Source organism: Alligator mississippiensis, chromosome 4 (genome assembly GCF_030867095.1).
Source record: "Alligator mississippiensis isolate rAllMis1 chromosome 4, rAllMis1, whole genome shotgun sequence".
Taxonomy (NCBI): domain Eukaryota; kingdom Metazoa; phylum Chordata; order Crocodylia; family Alligatoridae; genus Alligator; species Alligator mississippiensis.
The window spans coordinates 136,922,494-136,937,526 of NC_081827.1; the positions used below are offsets into that span (position 1 = coordinate 136,922,494).

General features: G+C 41.5%; 1 protein-coding gene across 1 annotated transcript in view; it reads right to left on the reverse strand.

Moving 5' to 3' along the window:
* The window catches only part of LRP6 (LDL receptor related protein 6), a 196,092-nt gene that overhangs the window by 42,851 nt on the left and 138,208 nt on the right, over positions 1–15,033 (reverse strand). Inside the window, exons 8-10 of the mRNA XM_006267901.4 lie at positions 4,458–4,674; positions 2,945–3,234; positions 713–939 (exon numbers count right to left, since the gene is read on the reverse strand). Of these exons, the coding sequence (XP_006267963.1) occupies positions 713–939; positions 2,945–3,234; positions 4,458–4,674 (734 nt within the window). The remainder of the gene's footprint in view (positions 1–712; positions 940–2,944; positions 3,235–4,457; positions 4,675–15,033) is intronic.

Here is a 15,033-nt window from a genome sequence, read left to right on the forward strand (position 1 = left end):
CTATGCTATAACATTGGAAACTACGAATTTAGAACATCTAAAAATCAGACCTTTAGCTTCTGTGTCTTGTTTTTCCCACCTGTAAAATATGTGCAATACATAACTAGCACACCTCCTATGGGTCTTTGCCAGAAATAAATTAGTTAAGGCTTGTAAAGTATTTCAAACGGTTCAAGGGATATGCAGATATGAAATACTACAGGTTTCTCCTTCATTTGTGCTATACATTTAATGGGAACAAGTCCATTTCTCAACATTTCATCCTGGAGCAACCAAACAAAGATCTCTTTTTATACTCAAGCAATGAGCTTCTCTTCTTCCTTCAAAAGCAGACTATGTCATACCCCTTCACAGCATCATGACCCGTGCTGAAGCTTCATTTTAAAAGGAATAACTGTTTTGTTTTCAAAGTGACAAAACTTTTCTAATTAATGAATTCCATAAACTTACAGCTAACTTCATTGTATGGTTAATTAAAAAACTAAATAAAAATCACTTTCTAATGAGCATCTCTGATTTTTCAGGACATGAAGAATCTATTTCTAGAATCTATTTCTCCAGACTTTCTCCAGATTCCAAATTCCTAGGTTCAATTCCCCAGCTGGATTCACTCAGGACTTACATGTGGGTACTTCCTTAACATGCTCTACAGAGAATATTCATGCATTATTTTTAAAATGTTCATAAGCACAGGATTAAGTCAGTGAGTTACCCCTCAGCAGGGTCCAATGCCAGCGCCCGGGGACTGTCCAGGTCCTTCCATACCAGCACTTGGCGATGCTGCCCATCCAGTTTCGATACTTCTATGCGATTTGTTCCAGTATCGGCCCAGTACAGGTTCTTCCCTAGCCAGTCAACTGCCATGCCTTCAGGGTAGTCCAACCCGAACTCCACCACATGTTCCAGTGCGCTGCCATTCATAAATGCCCTGCTGATAGTCTGTAGGGATGCAAAGATTCATAGAAACTTTACCAGTCAGTCGCTGGGTCTGAATTTAAAAGCCTGCAGACTTCAAGCATCTTGTAGGAAAGAGGATCATACAATATGCTACATATTTGCTCAGTGAACAATGCTTCTATTCAGAAGCAATGACTTGCTATACTCCATGAAAATATTCTGTGTCAATCACAATGGCATTTCACTGGGAAGTAAATGGCGTGACTTTAGCCTGGTTCAATTAAGCAATCTACATGGCAAAGTGACCTTAACAATTCACTGCCAGCTTTGAGGGGAAATTATTTTGGCTCTTCCAGGCCTATACAAAAGCTTGTGTGCTACAGTGCGCAGCAATATTTTATAACATCATAAAGAGAAGGTTAAGCACAGCTCACTAAGAAGAAGAAAACAGAATGGCTAAAAAGTCAATTACCTCTGTAATGCCTGTGCTTCAGTTTAGAAAGAAAACACTTCATTTAAATTAAATTCCCACTGAGGAGAATTTCTCCTTTTTCTTTTAATCATTATTGGCATCATAAACTTTTTTTTTTACAACAGATGGGGCCATAAAGATATATCACAGTTCCACTGTTCTTTACTGTTGGTTTACACTGACCATCTAGAAGCTTTAAAATAACAACACTGATATGCAAAGAAATACTACTTTGTTTTGTCAGATACTAGTTTCCTCCTTGCTGCCCTATACCCTCCCTCACTCTTCAAACACCAGAGAAGTTGCCACAAAGTTCTATTTTACCAGGTTTCAAGCTTGAGTGCTTACCTCCAGTGTCAGAGGAATGGACGGCATAGAATGGAAACCAATGACACTCAGTGTCCATCTACACTGCCCCATAAAACAGAGCTGGGGATCCAGGTTTATTTTAACATTTCAGTCACATTTCAAATTAAAACCAGGAGGACTGGCCAAACTCTTGGAAAAACTCTTTTAAAAATTATATGAGCCTGTATGTATATAACTAAGCTATGAAGAGCAGAATACTACAGACTATTATTTGGATTAGTTTCGACACAACTACAAAATTCTTACTTTATTAAAAAAAAATTATCTAGCCTAAAAACTTCTAACTAAATTTGCTGCCCACAAATATGAGACAGGAAGAGGCATACCACAGTCAGACAGTTCATAAGTTTCTACATCAGTCTCCCAAACTCACTGATATTTTAGTCCATATCTTTTTCAGGCTAGCTTGTAATTTTCACCATATTATTTATGACTGTTATGAGGTAGCCTGCTACCTAAACGATACTGAGGTGAGACTAATAAACCTCCTTCCACTCCTGACAGAAAGCACAGTTGCTACAATGTATTTGTCCTCCAAATCTCCTTGAAACTATGGTTTTGCTTAGGGTTCAGTTTTCCACCAAATTCTAACTTTTACTAATCCTTTTGTGTATGAAAATGTACACTACTGGTTTAAAAATAGTGTGTGTGTGTGTGTGTGTGTGCGCGCGTGCGCGCATGCACACACTTTACTATGGAAATAAAATGAATGACAATGTGCACTGGACTAAAAACCTTTCCATCTGAACTAGATTTCTGCAAAATGTTGTATGTATTAGTCAATTCTTAAACTGGAACAGGGGTGCTCAACCCCCAGCCCACAAGACTCCCCAACGGTACAGAAATTTTGTGGTTGGGGAGTGATGGCTATTAACATGGCCACTACTCCCGAGCCATATTTCCTAGCCCTAGCAGGCCAGATGATATGGCTCTTGTGCCTGGGATCCAGCTGGTATGTGCAGGGCTGGGTTGGGGTGGTGGGCCTAATTGCACATGTGAGGCATAGGCCAGATATGGTGTGATATTATGACTGAGCCCTGGCCTTGCATGAGCTGGGCCAGACACAACCCATGGACCAACGCTGCACCACTCATCCTGCTTATGGGGCCAAAAGATTGGGCACCACCGAACTAGAGGGTTTGAAGATCCCAACAACAAAACGACTTTATATCCAATGCCAAACAAACCAAGAATTCCTTCCTTCACCTTCAGTGAGATGTCTGTCCAATAAATACGATTGTCTGTCACATCAAAATCCAAGGCAGATGCTTCCTTGACTCCAGTAAGTGGGATGGCAACATTGTTGTTATTGGTTTCCAAAGAGATTCTCCTGATATCTGCTCTCCGTGAAAACAGTAGGAAAGCTTCTGGGACAATGCATGTCTTCATGTCACTTATGAGTTCTAAGCCTATGGGGCAGGCACACCGAAGTCCCTGTGGTCTGTATAGGCAGAGATGGCTGCAACCACCATTATCATCTGCACAAGGGTTTGTACCTAATCACATAGCATAAGAAAAGAAAAAGAATTATTTGACTCTGGCTTCATTTTCAAGAGTATCCTTGTAATCTTCACAGAAATCAGGAAGGTAAAAAATCACTTAAATATAAATAAATAGGCTGCATCTGTTTTTCACCTTGTAACCTCTGTATGATTATTTTTGTTGTGGCCTTAACAATCCTTTGGACGATATTCCTTTTACCATAGTTTTAAATTTTAGCACTTTTCTCTCTTCACCCTGTGTAAATGAATTCAGTACAACTGAAAAGGAATAGGGCTGACAGCAGAAAAGCCTGATATTCTTCATTTCCAGCATAAACTTTGCATGAACAAGAGTACCACCTGTTTTTATACAGCACTCTTCCACGTCTCTGTGCCTGTGGCTGGCATGCGCAGGGCTGGGTTGGAGTGCTAGGCATGACTGCCCATGGCGGGGCTAAGGCCAGATCTGATGTGATATGGCATGTACCGGATTGGGCCCTGGCCTCGCGTGAGCTGGATCAAGCCCATGGACCGGATCTAACCCACAGACCAGTGCACATACTTCAGCTTTATCTTATTACGATTACCTTGAGGCTCAAAAAAGCTTCAGGCTTCATGACCACTTAAACTATCACTTCAGACTGCAAACAAAGCATCTCCCTGTCACAAGTGTGTGCGCAAGGGTTCATGCGTATTGTAGAAATATATCTACTAACAAGCGTACTGATAACACTCAATTCATTTGGTACAGACTAGTATGAAAGACAGCTTCACTTAAACACACCTAACTTAGGCTAGGCCTATCCTGCACTCGCTGCTGTTACCACAGCATAGAACAGACATACCTGAGCTAACTTGAAACTAGCTAGCTCAGGTATTAATAAGGATTATGCCACAGTGGCAAAGCTTAGAAAAGTCTACACAACTTGACCAAGAAAACAATGTACTATTCGGGCAGTTAGCCCCATGCAGCCATGACTTGACTGTAACAAACGGAATTAGTCAACATCTAAACAAGTTGATAACCATGCACAAATAACCTAGATATCAAGTGCTCAAAGCCAGTAAAGGGTACTGTTGTTGTTTTACAAACTCTTGCCAGCACTGTTAAATACTTTCTTGAGATCCTTTCTTGTGGGTTGGTGGAGTGTATCCAGACCTGGAAAGAAAAACAGTTTCCCCATACAGATGCTCAAGAAGTTCATTTTCCCCTTTTTTGTGATTTTTCACTCACTCACCAATGATCTGATGGACATTTGTGGCTTTCAGACCCATTAGATCAGGCAGCTGGTCTATGATGATTTCTCTTTCTGCTGTACGCTTATGCACTCTCTCAATGCTGCGCCTTTGCCAATCTGTCCAATAAACATAGTCTCCCAGCAAAGTGAACCCGAAGATGTGAGGCAACTTGTCCTCCACCAGAATCCTCCTACCAGTGCCATCTGAATTCATGACCTGTGCATACACATAATAGCAGGGACACTGGGATGAGAAACTGCCTGAATACATGCAGAATAATTTCTTTGTATATAATCTCATGATTAACAACTACATTAAGCATTGCATATTTAATTTTTATTACTAAATGAAAAATAAGAGTAATTGAAACTCTACTAAACTAGATACAGAATAATCAAAGACAGACTTTTGGCAAAGTGTCCATCACTCTCAAATCCACAAAGGCCCCTTTGTGTCTAATGCTATCTGCATAAATGAAATCCAGATAAGGAGACTGCAAGGTGGGGTTCCAATTCAGCAAGTCCCGGAATATTTCTTTTGTGATCCAACCCTGGGCATATCTTTAATACATAAAGCCTACCTCTTTCCTTATCTCCCTTCCTGCAATAACTTGATTGCTTCACTTTTAAATGGGAGGCAGTGCAGTTTGGAAGAATTATGACAAATTTAGAAGTGGGGATGCCCTTCATTTTAAATTGGCTCACTATACAGTAGTCAAGAGTCCCTTTCAAGACAACTTCATCCAGACTGGGACTGATGATAAAAAAGTGATAATTCTGGGTATCAGAGGATCAGTGTCAAGAATCATATTTGCATTCCTGACAACTATATTCTACACCTTCTGTACCTGAAAGGTCATGAATAGGCAGTGCACCATCCTATAGCTTTAATCAAAACACTTTAATTTGCATTTTTAGTTTCCCTTCCTGATAAAATTGGGTAAATATTACCTTCCTCAAAAGGGCATTGTAAGGATTAATGAATATACTTACCATAGTCAAATATACTACAACACTGTTTAAATGCCAAGTATGACTATTTAAAATATTAAAATATTAAAGAGATATCAGGTGAAGGAAATAACCCTTTTAAAAGAAGATGTTTCTAAATGAACATAACACTAAAGTTACAATGAGTACACATCATAATTATGTGATGCTGAGATCTCATGAGCCCTAAACAATGTGTGGGGAGACATCACTCCTGAATTGTATTACATTCATCCTATGTGTTCGTTCAGAATAAAAAGAAACGTTTTAGGAAAGCCTTTTCCTTTACCTTGCCTGCAAAAATTGGATAACACAAAATCCAACAGCATTCATAAAGTGAGTATGAATGTATTAAAATATCTAGATAGAAGATTGCAACGTGTCAGGAAGCTCCTTCTGGAAACTAGCATTACCCAAGAGATTGTGATGCAACGTCTTTGTTTAGAGAGGTCTGAGAGTGGGGAAAAAAGAAACTTTAGAAACATATTAACATACTGTTTTTAAATCTTGGTACCCCTCCCTTTCTTTCTTACGGTAGACCAGTGGTTCCCAACCTTTTTTATACTGCGGACTGGCAAAAATATTTAAATTTAATTTACATGGTTAAAATTAAATTTTTCATATTTAAATTTAATTTTTTTACATGGGGGGGGGAGGATGCAAGGGTTGGATCGGGTTGGGACACCATAGCCACAGGCACCAGGGAACCCTGCAGGGGAGGGGGCTGCACAGGTAGTGGCCTGGGGGACCCAGATGGAGCTGCCCAGGAAGAAGGGGCTCCGCTGCCTTCCCTAGGAGCAAGCAGTGTAGCCACCTCCCTGCCCTCTGCCCCAGGCATTTCCCCACCTGCATTCCCTGCTCCCAGCCACGGACAGGGCTGGGGGTCCTGCCCAGCCCAGCACAGGCCGCAGTACCTGCTGCGCAGGCAGTGCCTCAGCAGGCGCAGTGGGAGCAGGACAAGGCACACAGAGCTGGCTGCCCCGCTGCCCAGCTTTAACCCTGCATGTGACTGCTGGCAGCCCGGCAGCCAACCCTTCGTGGCCCAGTGATTGGGAACCTCTAATCTAGAGCAGTGGTTCTCAATCTTTTTAGACTCAAGGCACTCCTCGTCTGACTCGAGGTACCCCTCCACAACTTTTGTGAACTGAGCAGCACCCCATTCCAAAATCTAATTATTACAGGGTTTACCTCCAGGCAGAGGGGGCAGGCAGTGGAGGTGGGGGAACAGCTAGGCAGGGAGTGGTTTAGCCTGCCCTTTTCTGCTTATCTCCTCACAGCTGAAGTCAGAGCTCATCTGTTCATCTCCTGCCACCTCCCTTATCTCTTCACACTTCCATCCTCATCCTTCAACGGATCTAGGGGCACGGGTACCCTGGCTGAGAATCATTAGTCTAGAGGCTTAGCATTTCCCATCTTCTCCACCTCAACCCAAATACCTCTGTAATAACAATGGCCAGGATCTATCAATGCCAACGTAACTTGCCTGAAGGGACACTTTTGTGGTTAGGATTTACTAGCACTTAGTGATAAGCAAGGCCCAAGATGGTATCAGATGGCAGGGAAAGGAAAAGCAAAATGAGGATTCAAACCCAAGGATGTTTGTGGGTGATAATTTTTATATTGCTTGTTGCATATTTCCTGAACCATCATAGCTACAATATCACTCCAACATGATTTAAACCCAAGTCTTTCTTGGTACAGGGCAAAGTCTGCTAAAATCATGCCAAAATCTCCACATGCAATTTTTTTCTGCTCAGAAGTATTTATGCTGTAAACTGGTTTTATTCCATTTTATCCAGCCAGCAAGCCCTCCCTTCATGAACAGAACTGTTATAAAAAACAAGACAAGTGTTGTATATTCACTAGCTTCCAGTGGGCTCCCAGTTTTCTTTAAAGAAAATTCAAACTTACTCTGTGAAATGGTTATGTAAAAAGGTTTTAAAGACTGTTAGCATACATTGTAGATTTATACATGTGTGCATACTGCATCAACAAAATCATTTTGCTTTGGAAGATTTATTTTTCCATGTTCTTTTTTTAAAGTATAACAAGCACACTTTTCTAGACTTAGTTTTGTATTATGGCACATATAATATCCTTGACCTGCACCTTATGCTTGTCACTTTGTCTTCCGATTCCAGAATGTTTTACTGGACTCAAGGCCCAGTAAAAATTCCAATTTTTTGCACCTTCTTTCAAAAGCAGCTCAGTTATTCCACTTGCATTTCAGAAGTTTTCAGTACCTGTAGACTCTCTCTCTCAAGCTCTAGTTGTCTGGTTCCCCTGAGTTCTGTTGTGACAAATGAGGTTCCTAAACAAAAGACTGACACTGAACTGAAGAACCATGAAGTGGCTCTATTAATGTGCTGAAGGTAAGCTACAGGAAAACAAAGGAATCTTTCTGCTGAAGCTCCCAGTTCTTTAATCTATTCAAGTTCCTTAATCATCAGTGTGCTTTTTAAAAAAAATACAATAATCTACAGGGGTAAAGAAAGTACCCTCCCAGGCTCAAATAAAACTCATCACCCCCATTTTATTTTACCACCATCTTGCTGAGCTTTACACTTTTTCTAAATCTCTGTTCTGACTTCATCTTTCCTCCTTAAACCAAAAAGAGAAGAGTCATTTGTAATTGTGTGGGGCACATGGCAAATGAGGGAGGGGACAGGCAGCCCAGCAAAAGATACCACAGGAAGAAGAAAACAAAGAAGTAAATTGGGCAGGGAGTAGAGAAAAGCAGAAAGCAGAGCAGCAGATCGGTCAGGGAAATGGGATTAGACTGGCACTTGGGAAGGGTGTGGGCTAATTTGGGACCTGTCTGCCAAAAAGACTGTCCCTTCACCAATGATTTATAATATTAACATTTGTCCATTAGGAGCTGGAGTGTAAGCAACAACTTATACCACATGGACTGAACTGTCACAGGGCAACATGTTGTCCCATACTGACCTTAGCTAATTTCAAGAAGTTTTAAAAATATCCCTATCTATAGGTCACAAAACAAACAAACTAGCATGAGGCACGAAACAAAATAACATGGGATGCAGGGATGGTGCATATAACCTACACAAAGGGAGACTACAACCCTAATCAATTCATTCCAGAGGATGTTAACATAATCTCTTCCCTGCTGTGAAATTCAGGTAACAAGTACCAGCTGAGTTTCCTTACATATGAACTATCCTACTGCACCCCAAAATGGATTAGCCAGCCAAAATGACAACCAGCATCTCTCAATCCCTGTTTGAGGAGTTCACCTTCTAATATGAGCCAGTGCCTCCAGCGACGTGCGCTGCTTTTACCACAGTGTGGTGTGAATTTCGCGTTTTGAGGCAATTTAAAATACTGTAAACCCACAAGCGAGAATACAGACTACAATAGGAAACAGATGTAGCTTAGCCACAAACACTACCTTTACTGTAAAGGCAACTAGTTCCAAACAAAAAAATAAATGCCACAAAGCAAATCAAAATAAAACACGCACAAGGTTTTTTTACAACTAGTTAAACCAAGTAATGTATCACTTCAAAACTTCAGCCTCATAAAATGCAGTTCATAACTTAAGGTCAAAACTTAAGTTAATGAATTTGGTGGCCAGCACGGATAAAATACAGCTTACTATCTTGGAGTACTGTTTCCATCCCAAAAATGGAATTTTGCATGATAACAATTTGATGAAGGTCTCAATTTTGCCAAATATTCTGGATTTAATTCACATCTGAATGTCAGTAATAAAAAGCTTTAAGTAGTCAGATGTTGTGACTTTTCATTTTTGACAATGCATAGTTTGAATATGTGTTAGCTAATAACTGACATTTGAGTAGCAGTCTGTCAAGTCACATTCCCACACCTATTTCATCAGTGAAGCGCCATTCAGTTCTGATTAGAAGAGGAATGTTTTGCAAATCATTACCAAAGAGCACTGGCAGAACTCTCTGTGGGCTCAAGACTAAAGTAACAAAGTGTGCAACAAGTTGGGATTGTAGGGAATTAACAAAGTTTCCTGAAAGACAAGACCTGGGAAAGTAGAAAGTATCACATGTGAGCGGCGATAAACATTCATGGAGCTACAAGTCTCCAAACATCTGTCCAGACTGTGACACATTTAAACTATCAGACTTACCACTGTGAGCACAGCTATCAGACTTACTTCCATGAACACAACAACATTTTATTAAACAAATAACCACAGAAAGCCTAATCCTGCAGGGTGCTAAACATCCATGGTTCTTTTTCATTACAGTGGAAGTTGAAGACACTCACTGCCTAGTTAATTATGGAGCCTCTATTAGTCAAAGCTTAAAGGTTTATACTTGTAATTTAACTGACACAGCATAAGCAAGGTTTCTATAAGCATACTGTTGTTATTCATCTTCATTTCTCAACATAATTTAGTTTTGAATGTAGTTCTAAATACCAGAAGCTGTCTATATGCCTCACTTGCTAAACCACCTCTCAAAATTATTGGAAAATGAAAACAGAGGAAATTAATTTTATAATTATTTTTGTAATTGCTCAGGTGTACATAAAACTGTGAACTGCAACTGCTGGAAACTTTCTCTCTTTCAAATTTGCAAAGGTATTTTTGAAGTTAGCATGAGCAAATTTACAAAAGATATTTTTCATAGGCGCACCAGCAGTATGATTTCCCATGTATTCAGGACAGACAGAGGCTACAAAAAAACGTAACTCTGTCATTTTATGTTCTTGTACCTGGAAGACAACAATGTGTAATTTTCACAAAATTTCATCTTTTATGGTTTTGCGCTTGTAATACTTTGAAAGTTGTGCAAAAAGTACACATTTAAGTAAGCTGACTACAGCTGCATAGGACAATGTTTAAACAAAGAACAAATCCCAAACAAAAATATTTCCCTCCTTTTTAATGATCCATTATTACATGAACCAAAAGACCAAACAAACAACAAGCCCAATGCCAGACACGAAATATCTCCAGGACAGCTTTCCTCGCCAGCAACAAAGCAGATGTATGGCTCCAAATCTGTCTTGCAAGACTTAATTCTTCACTGACTGAAAGACTGCATGTAAAAATAATATAGAAGTGTCAACCTCTGTAACTCTGAAGAAGAAAAAATCCTTACTTTGTCCCCATTTTAAAATATGGGATTACTTATGAATTCTGGCCACCTTTAAAACCAAAAGGAACTTGAAAGTCCAGATTTATCAAGCATTTAAGCATGAGTTTAAAGTGTTGAATCAGGTCCTAAATGAAACTACAGCACATGACATATACATAATATGTCAGGGGCAGAGAGAGAATGAGTGTGTTTGTGTGGGTACACACAACAGGAGGCAACTTTTCCTGTCTCTTGACTTCCACTTCCCTATCGAAAAGTGGGTGTGGTAGGGAGGATCAGCCAGGCATGTCTTGCAAGAAAACACAGACTATGCCTTACACAATACACAGACTATTTTCTATAAGACAGAATTTCTCAATAGAACACAATCCTGAATGCCTGGAAAACAGAATTTCCTTATTAGGGTACTGGTGAAACAGAGGGAGTTGTCATCAGAAGGAAATATAGCCCTGCAATTTCAGGATTAGAATATAAAATGAAGCATTCTCCAGATGCCAGGCTTTTAGTTTCTTGGCCATAGACAATAAAGGTCCTCTCTGTTAAAGATTTTTGTACTAAAAAAGGTCTTAACAGCTTCCGTTTTCTGCTGCCCAGTGTGACTGTGTTCTGAAGGCTTGTATATACTGATGCTGGAAAACAGCAGGATGTAAGACTTCCTATGTTAATCATGAGGATTAGGAAAAGTAATGCTACGCATGCCTAATAGATTTGGGGCCACTTCTAACCTTCTTAAAAGTTAGAGCTGCATGGAATCAGTATGGGAGGCAAGCAGTCCATTTACAGAGCCCACCAGTAGTAAGCGTGCAAGTACGCGTGTGTCACTGCTGACTCCAAGAAAAAAGGAGATGAGGAGAGAAGATGAATAAAGAAAAACCAAAGCAACACTCACTCATCAAAAAAATTGCAAGGAAATCAGCTGCATCAATGCTACTTTCTCTCAACACACAGGCATAACTGTTACATCAATATGGGTTTTGCTGGCCATTTTAAATCCAACTTATGTCTTAGAACAGGTAGCGTTACGTGCCCAGAAGATAAATATTCACTTGAGCAGGGAAACACAAGACCAGTTCAACAGAAAAGATTGTACATTTTTAACCTTGTAGCACGGCAGGAAAATGCTTTAAACCTGTAGCAAGTCAATAAGAAATCTTCCCCACTGGTAAGCACAATAGCAGCCATCCATTTCAATAGAAGTTTATCAGCAGTGAAACCTGACCGAGATAAATGACGAAGCTGTCGAGCCACAGCCTGCTTTTGCCTGCTGCAGGCTGCCAGATAAAATGGGAACAAAAGCTCCCTGCTGTACCCCCTACCAGTTTCCATTAACCCCTGCTGATGCTTTATTATCATCTGGGGGCTCCAGAACAGCATAGCATGAAGCAGCATGTGAAAAATAAATAATAAAAGCAGTATGTGGCATAAACAAGCTTGAAATCCAGCTCATCAGAAGCGTTCGCTTTTTCATCAAAACAATACAACTACTATTTGAGTAATACCACACCCTGAAAAACAGGTGGATTCAACAATTCTCTGTGGAATAGCTGCTTGTAGACTCCTTGCATACAACAATTCATGAAGTACACAGAAATATTTTTCTTTTTCTGTCTCTCATTTTTCATACCTACCCCTCCTCCCTGCAACATGTTCACAAAGTCATACAGCAAGCTCAGGCTCTGGAGAAGGCTCAGGTTACCTGAGGTCCAGTTCCATGTTCCACCATTGGACTATACAGGCGACCATTGCCATTCACGGGGGACACGTTCTCGTATGTCCCGGAAATGGCAAAATCCGCGAATAAGGCACTGTGTTCATGAACGCAGTGCCCCTGGCGGTTGGCGGGGGGGCCACGGCTCTGGCGGCGATGGTGGGAGTGCAGCAGCGGATCTCCTGCAGCCTTCCAACAGCAGCAAGCACGGATCTCCTGAGGAGCTCTTGTAAGTATATAAAGTGTATTTAAAATGCTGGTTTGGCATTCGTGAATAGTTGAAACCGTGAATGCCGAACCCACAAACAGCAAGGGTTTCCTGTATAACCTGTCAACTTGCAAGCAAGATTCTCACTAGCTTTCATCCCAATCCCCAAAAATTTAGGCTGAAGAACTGCTCAAGGTCAAAGGGCCACCTTATACTGAACTTACATGAAAAATGAGTTTGCAGACTGTTAGAAACTTCCTCAGGGCACCGAGCTAGTGGAGAGAGACTAAAGATATAATCCAAATGCTAATCTAGATACAGTAGATCTAGCTAATAATGGGACAGTCTGTGGTTTATATAGGCTATTGCAACACGCTCCAAAGCACAACAAGAAATCTCATAGACTAGGGACAGAAGTTACACACAGACTGGTTTAAGTGATCAGAAACTGGTTTAAATTTGTAACAGAACAGAAGCTCAGTGCACATAAACCGGTTTCAAAATGGCCAGAACTGGCTTAAGATAAATCTGGTTGAATGTAGTATCAGACTTAGCTGATTTAGGTTAAGACCCCTTCTTGGTTCAAGTTAAATCACAGTACCCTAGCATCCCAGGATGCTTTGCAGCCCTGGGCTGGGTTGTGCTGTCTGCTCCCTAGCCAGAACTGTAAGGGCTGGCTGACAAGGGGTTGGGAAACCTGGCTGGAGATGCAATCTGGTCTGCCTGACAGGTGTGGAGCAGCCTGTGCCAGACTTTTTTCCCCACTGAAGTGGAGGAGGTGGAGGTGTGGGAAAGCAGACTCAGGTGGAGGGTAGGGAGGAGGATTACACACACCCTCCTGTTTTCCCCTCTCCCACCAGCATGGGGACCCCAGCCGGGGTCTGCCCAGCTTTCCCCCCTGCTAGCCACTTGCGTGATGGAGGACATGGGCAGAGCCGGGCCAAGCAGCAGCTTCAGGCAGAGGAGGGAGGGAGGGAGGAGGATTAAACCTCCTTCTCTCTCCCCTCTCCCACTCGCCATGCTCCCCACAGTGCGAGTGGCCAGCAGGGAGAAATGTCAGGCAGACCCCAGTTGGGGTCCCCATGCTGGTGGGAGAGGGGAGACAGGAGGTTTAATCCCCTCCCCTCCCCCCTTCATCTGAGGCGCTGCCCTGGCTGGTGTCTGGCCATGCACCCCTCCACCCCCTTTGGGGACAAACCTGGTAAGGCTGCTTTCCACCTCCTCCTCCAGGCACACCCTGGCTGGGGTCCCTGCAGGCCAGGGTGGGAGTTTAAAACTCTCCCCAATCATACTCAATGGCCTTACAGGGCCTGCAACACCCCCCCCCCCAACCCATCTTCCCTCCAGCCTTCCAGCCACTGCAGAAGGTTGACATGTGATACTGGGGCAAACTGCACCAGAACAGATTAGATAAGAAAGCCATTAACCCAGAAACACTACTTGGCACAGTAATGTGATTCTGAATGTTTGATCGTGCAGAGCAGCAGGGATGCTACTGTCTTAGACCTCCAAGAGTTCAATTCTCCCCGCTTATTCACCACTCATCCAAAGTATTCTTTGCTGGGTTGACTCCGTGTTCTGGATGAAGACCCTTCCAGAGCCTTTCAGCCAGAGAGGCTGGAATGTGCTGTGCAAGATGCATTCTCACATCACAGGCAGAGTGTACCACTGCTACAATGCTGTTATCCCAGCGATCTCTCAGGACTCAAATTCCAATCCATCTATAACACGATCACTGGACTACCAGACTATCCTGGCAGTTCCAAATTTGATAAGTAGTCATGTTATACACTAATGGAGACTGGAGAAAGTTTCTCCCTCAAATTAATGTAACGAGTCAATGGAATAAAGATCCTAAGAAGCCTGAAGGACTGCAGTATCACTAGTCCAGTGCATTTAATAATGTCACCAGAAAAACAAGAAATGCTTTTAAAAATCATGAAATGTAAAAAGTAATAATAATAATGTTGGAATATTCTTTATTTGCCTCCTAGTTTTGAGCCTTTATGGTTTGTGCTTTTTCAAGATTTTCTCTTAGCTTTAAATGCAAAGCAAAGTCACTTTCTCACTTACTCCCATAATTCCTGGAGTGTGAGGCATTAGCAAAAACCAAACACTGAGGAAGACTCATGAAAGAAACAAAAACAAAATATTGGTGCTCATTTAGCATTCCATTCCAGAAACATAATACATTCAATTTATATATAAGCAGGTCTGTGGCTACAGTCCTCTTTGCTGTAAAGAAGTATCCAAGTGAGGACAACACTAGAGTTTGTTTTTCAAGTTGCTACAATAAGAGGCCACTGAGCCCACTAGTGTCTCTGCTTGCCAACGCCCTGCATCTAAAAGCTGTTCTCTGTGAATTAAGGCATTCGCCTATCCCAGGCTTCTTGTAGGCCTGGGGCCAGAGATATCAAAAATAAAAAGAGGTCCAAAAAATGTAACTCTAAGTTTTAGATAAATAAAATAAAAACTTATTATAAAGATGAAGGAAACATATTTGGTGTCTGGGGAGATAAACTTTGTTGCAACTTTGCAAGGCCAGGGTTATAATAGATGTCACTGAGAAAG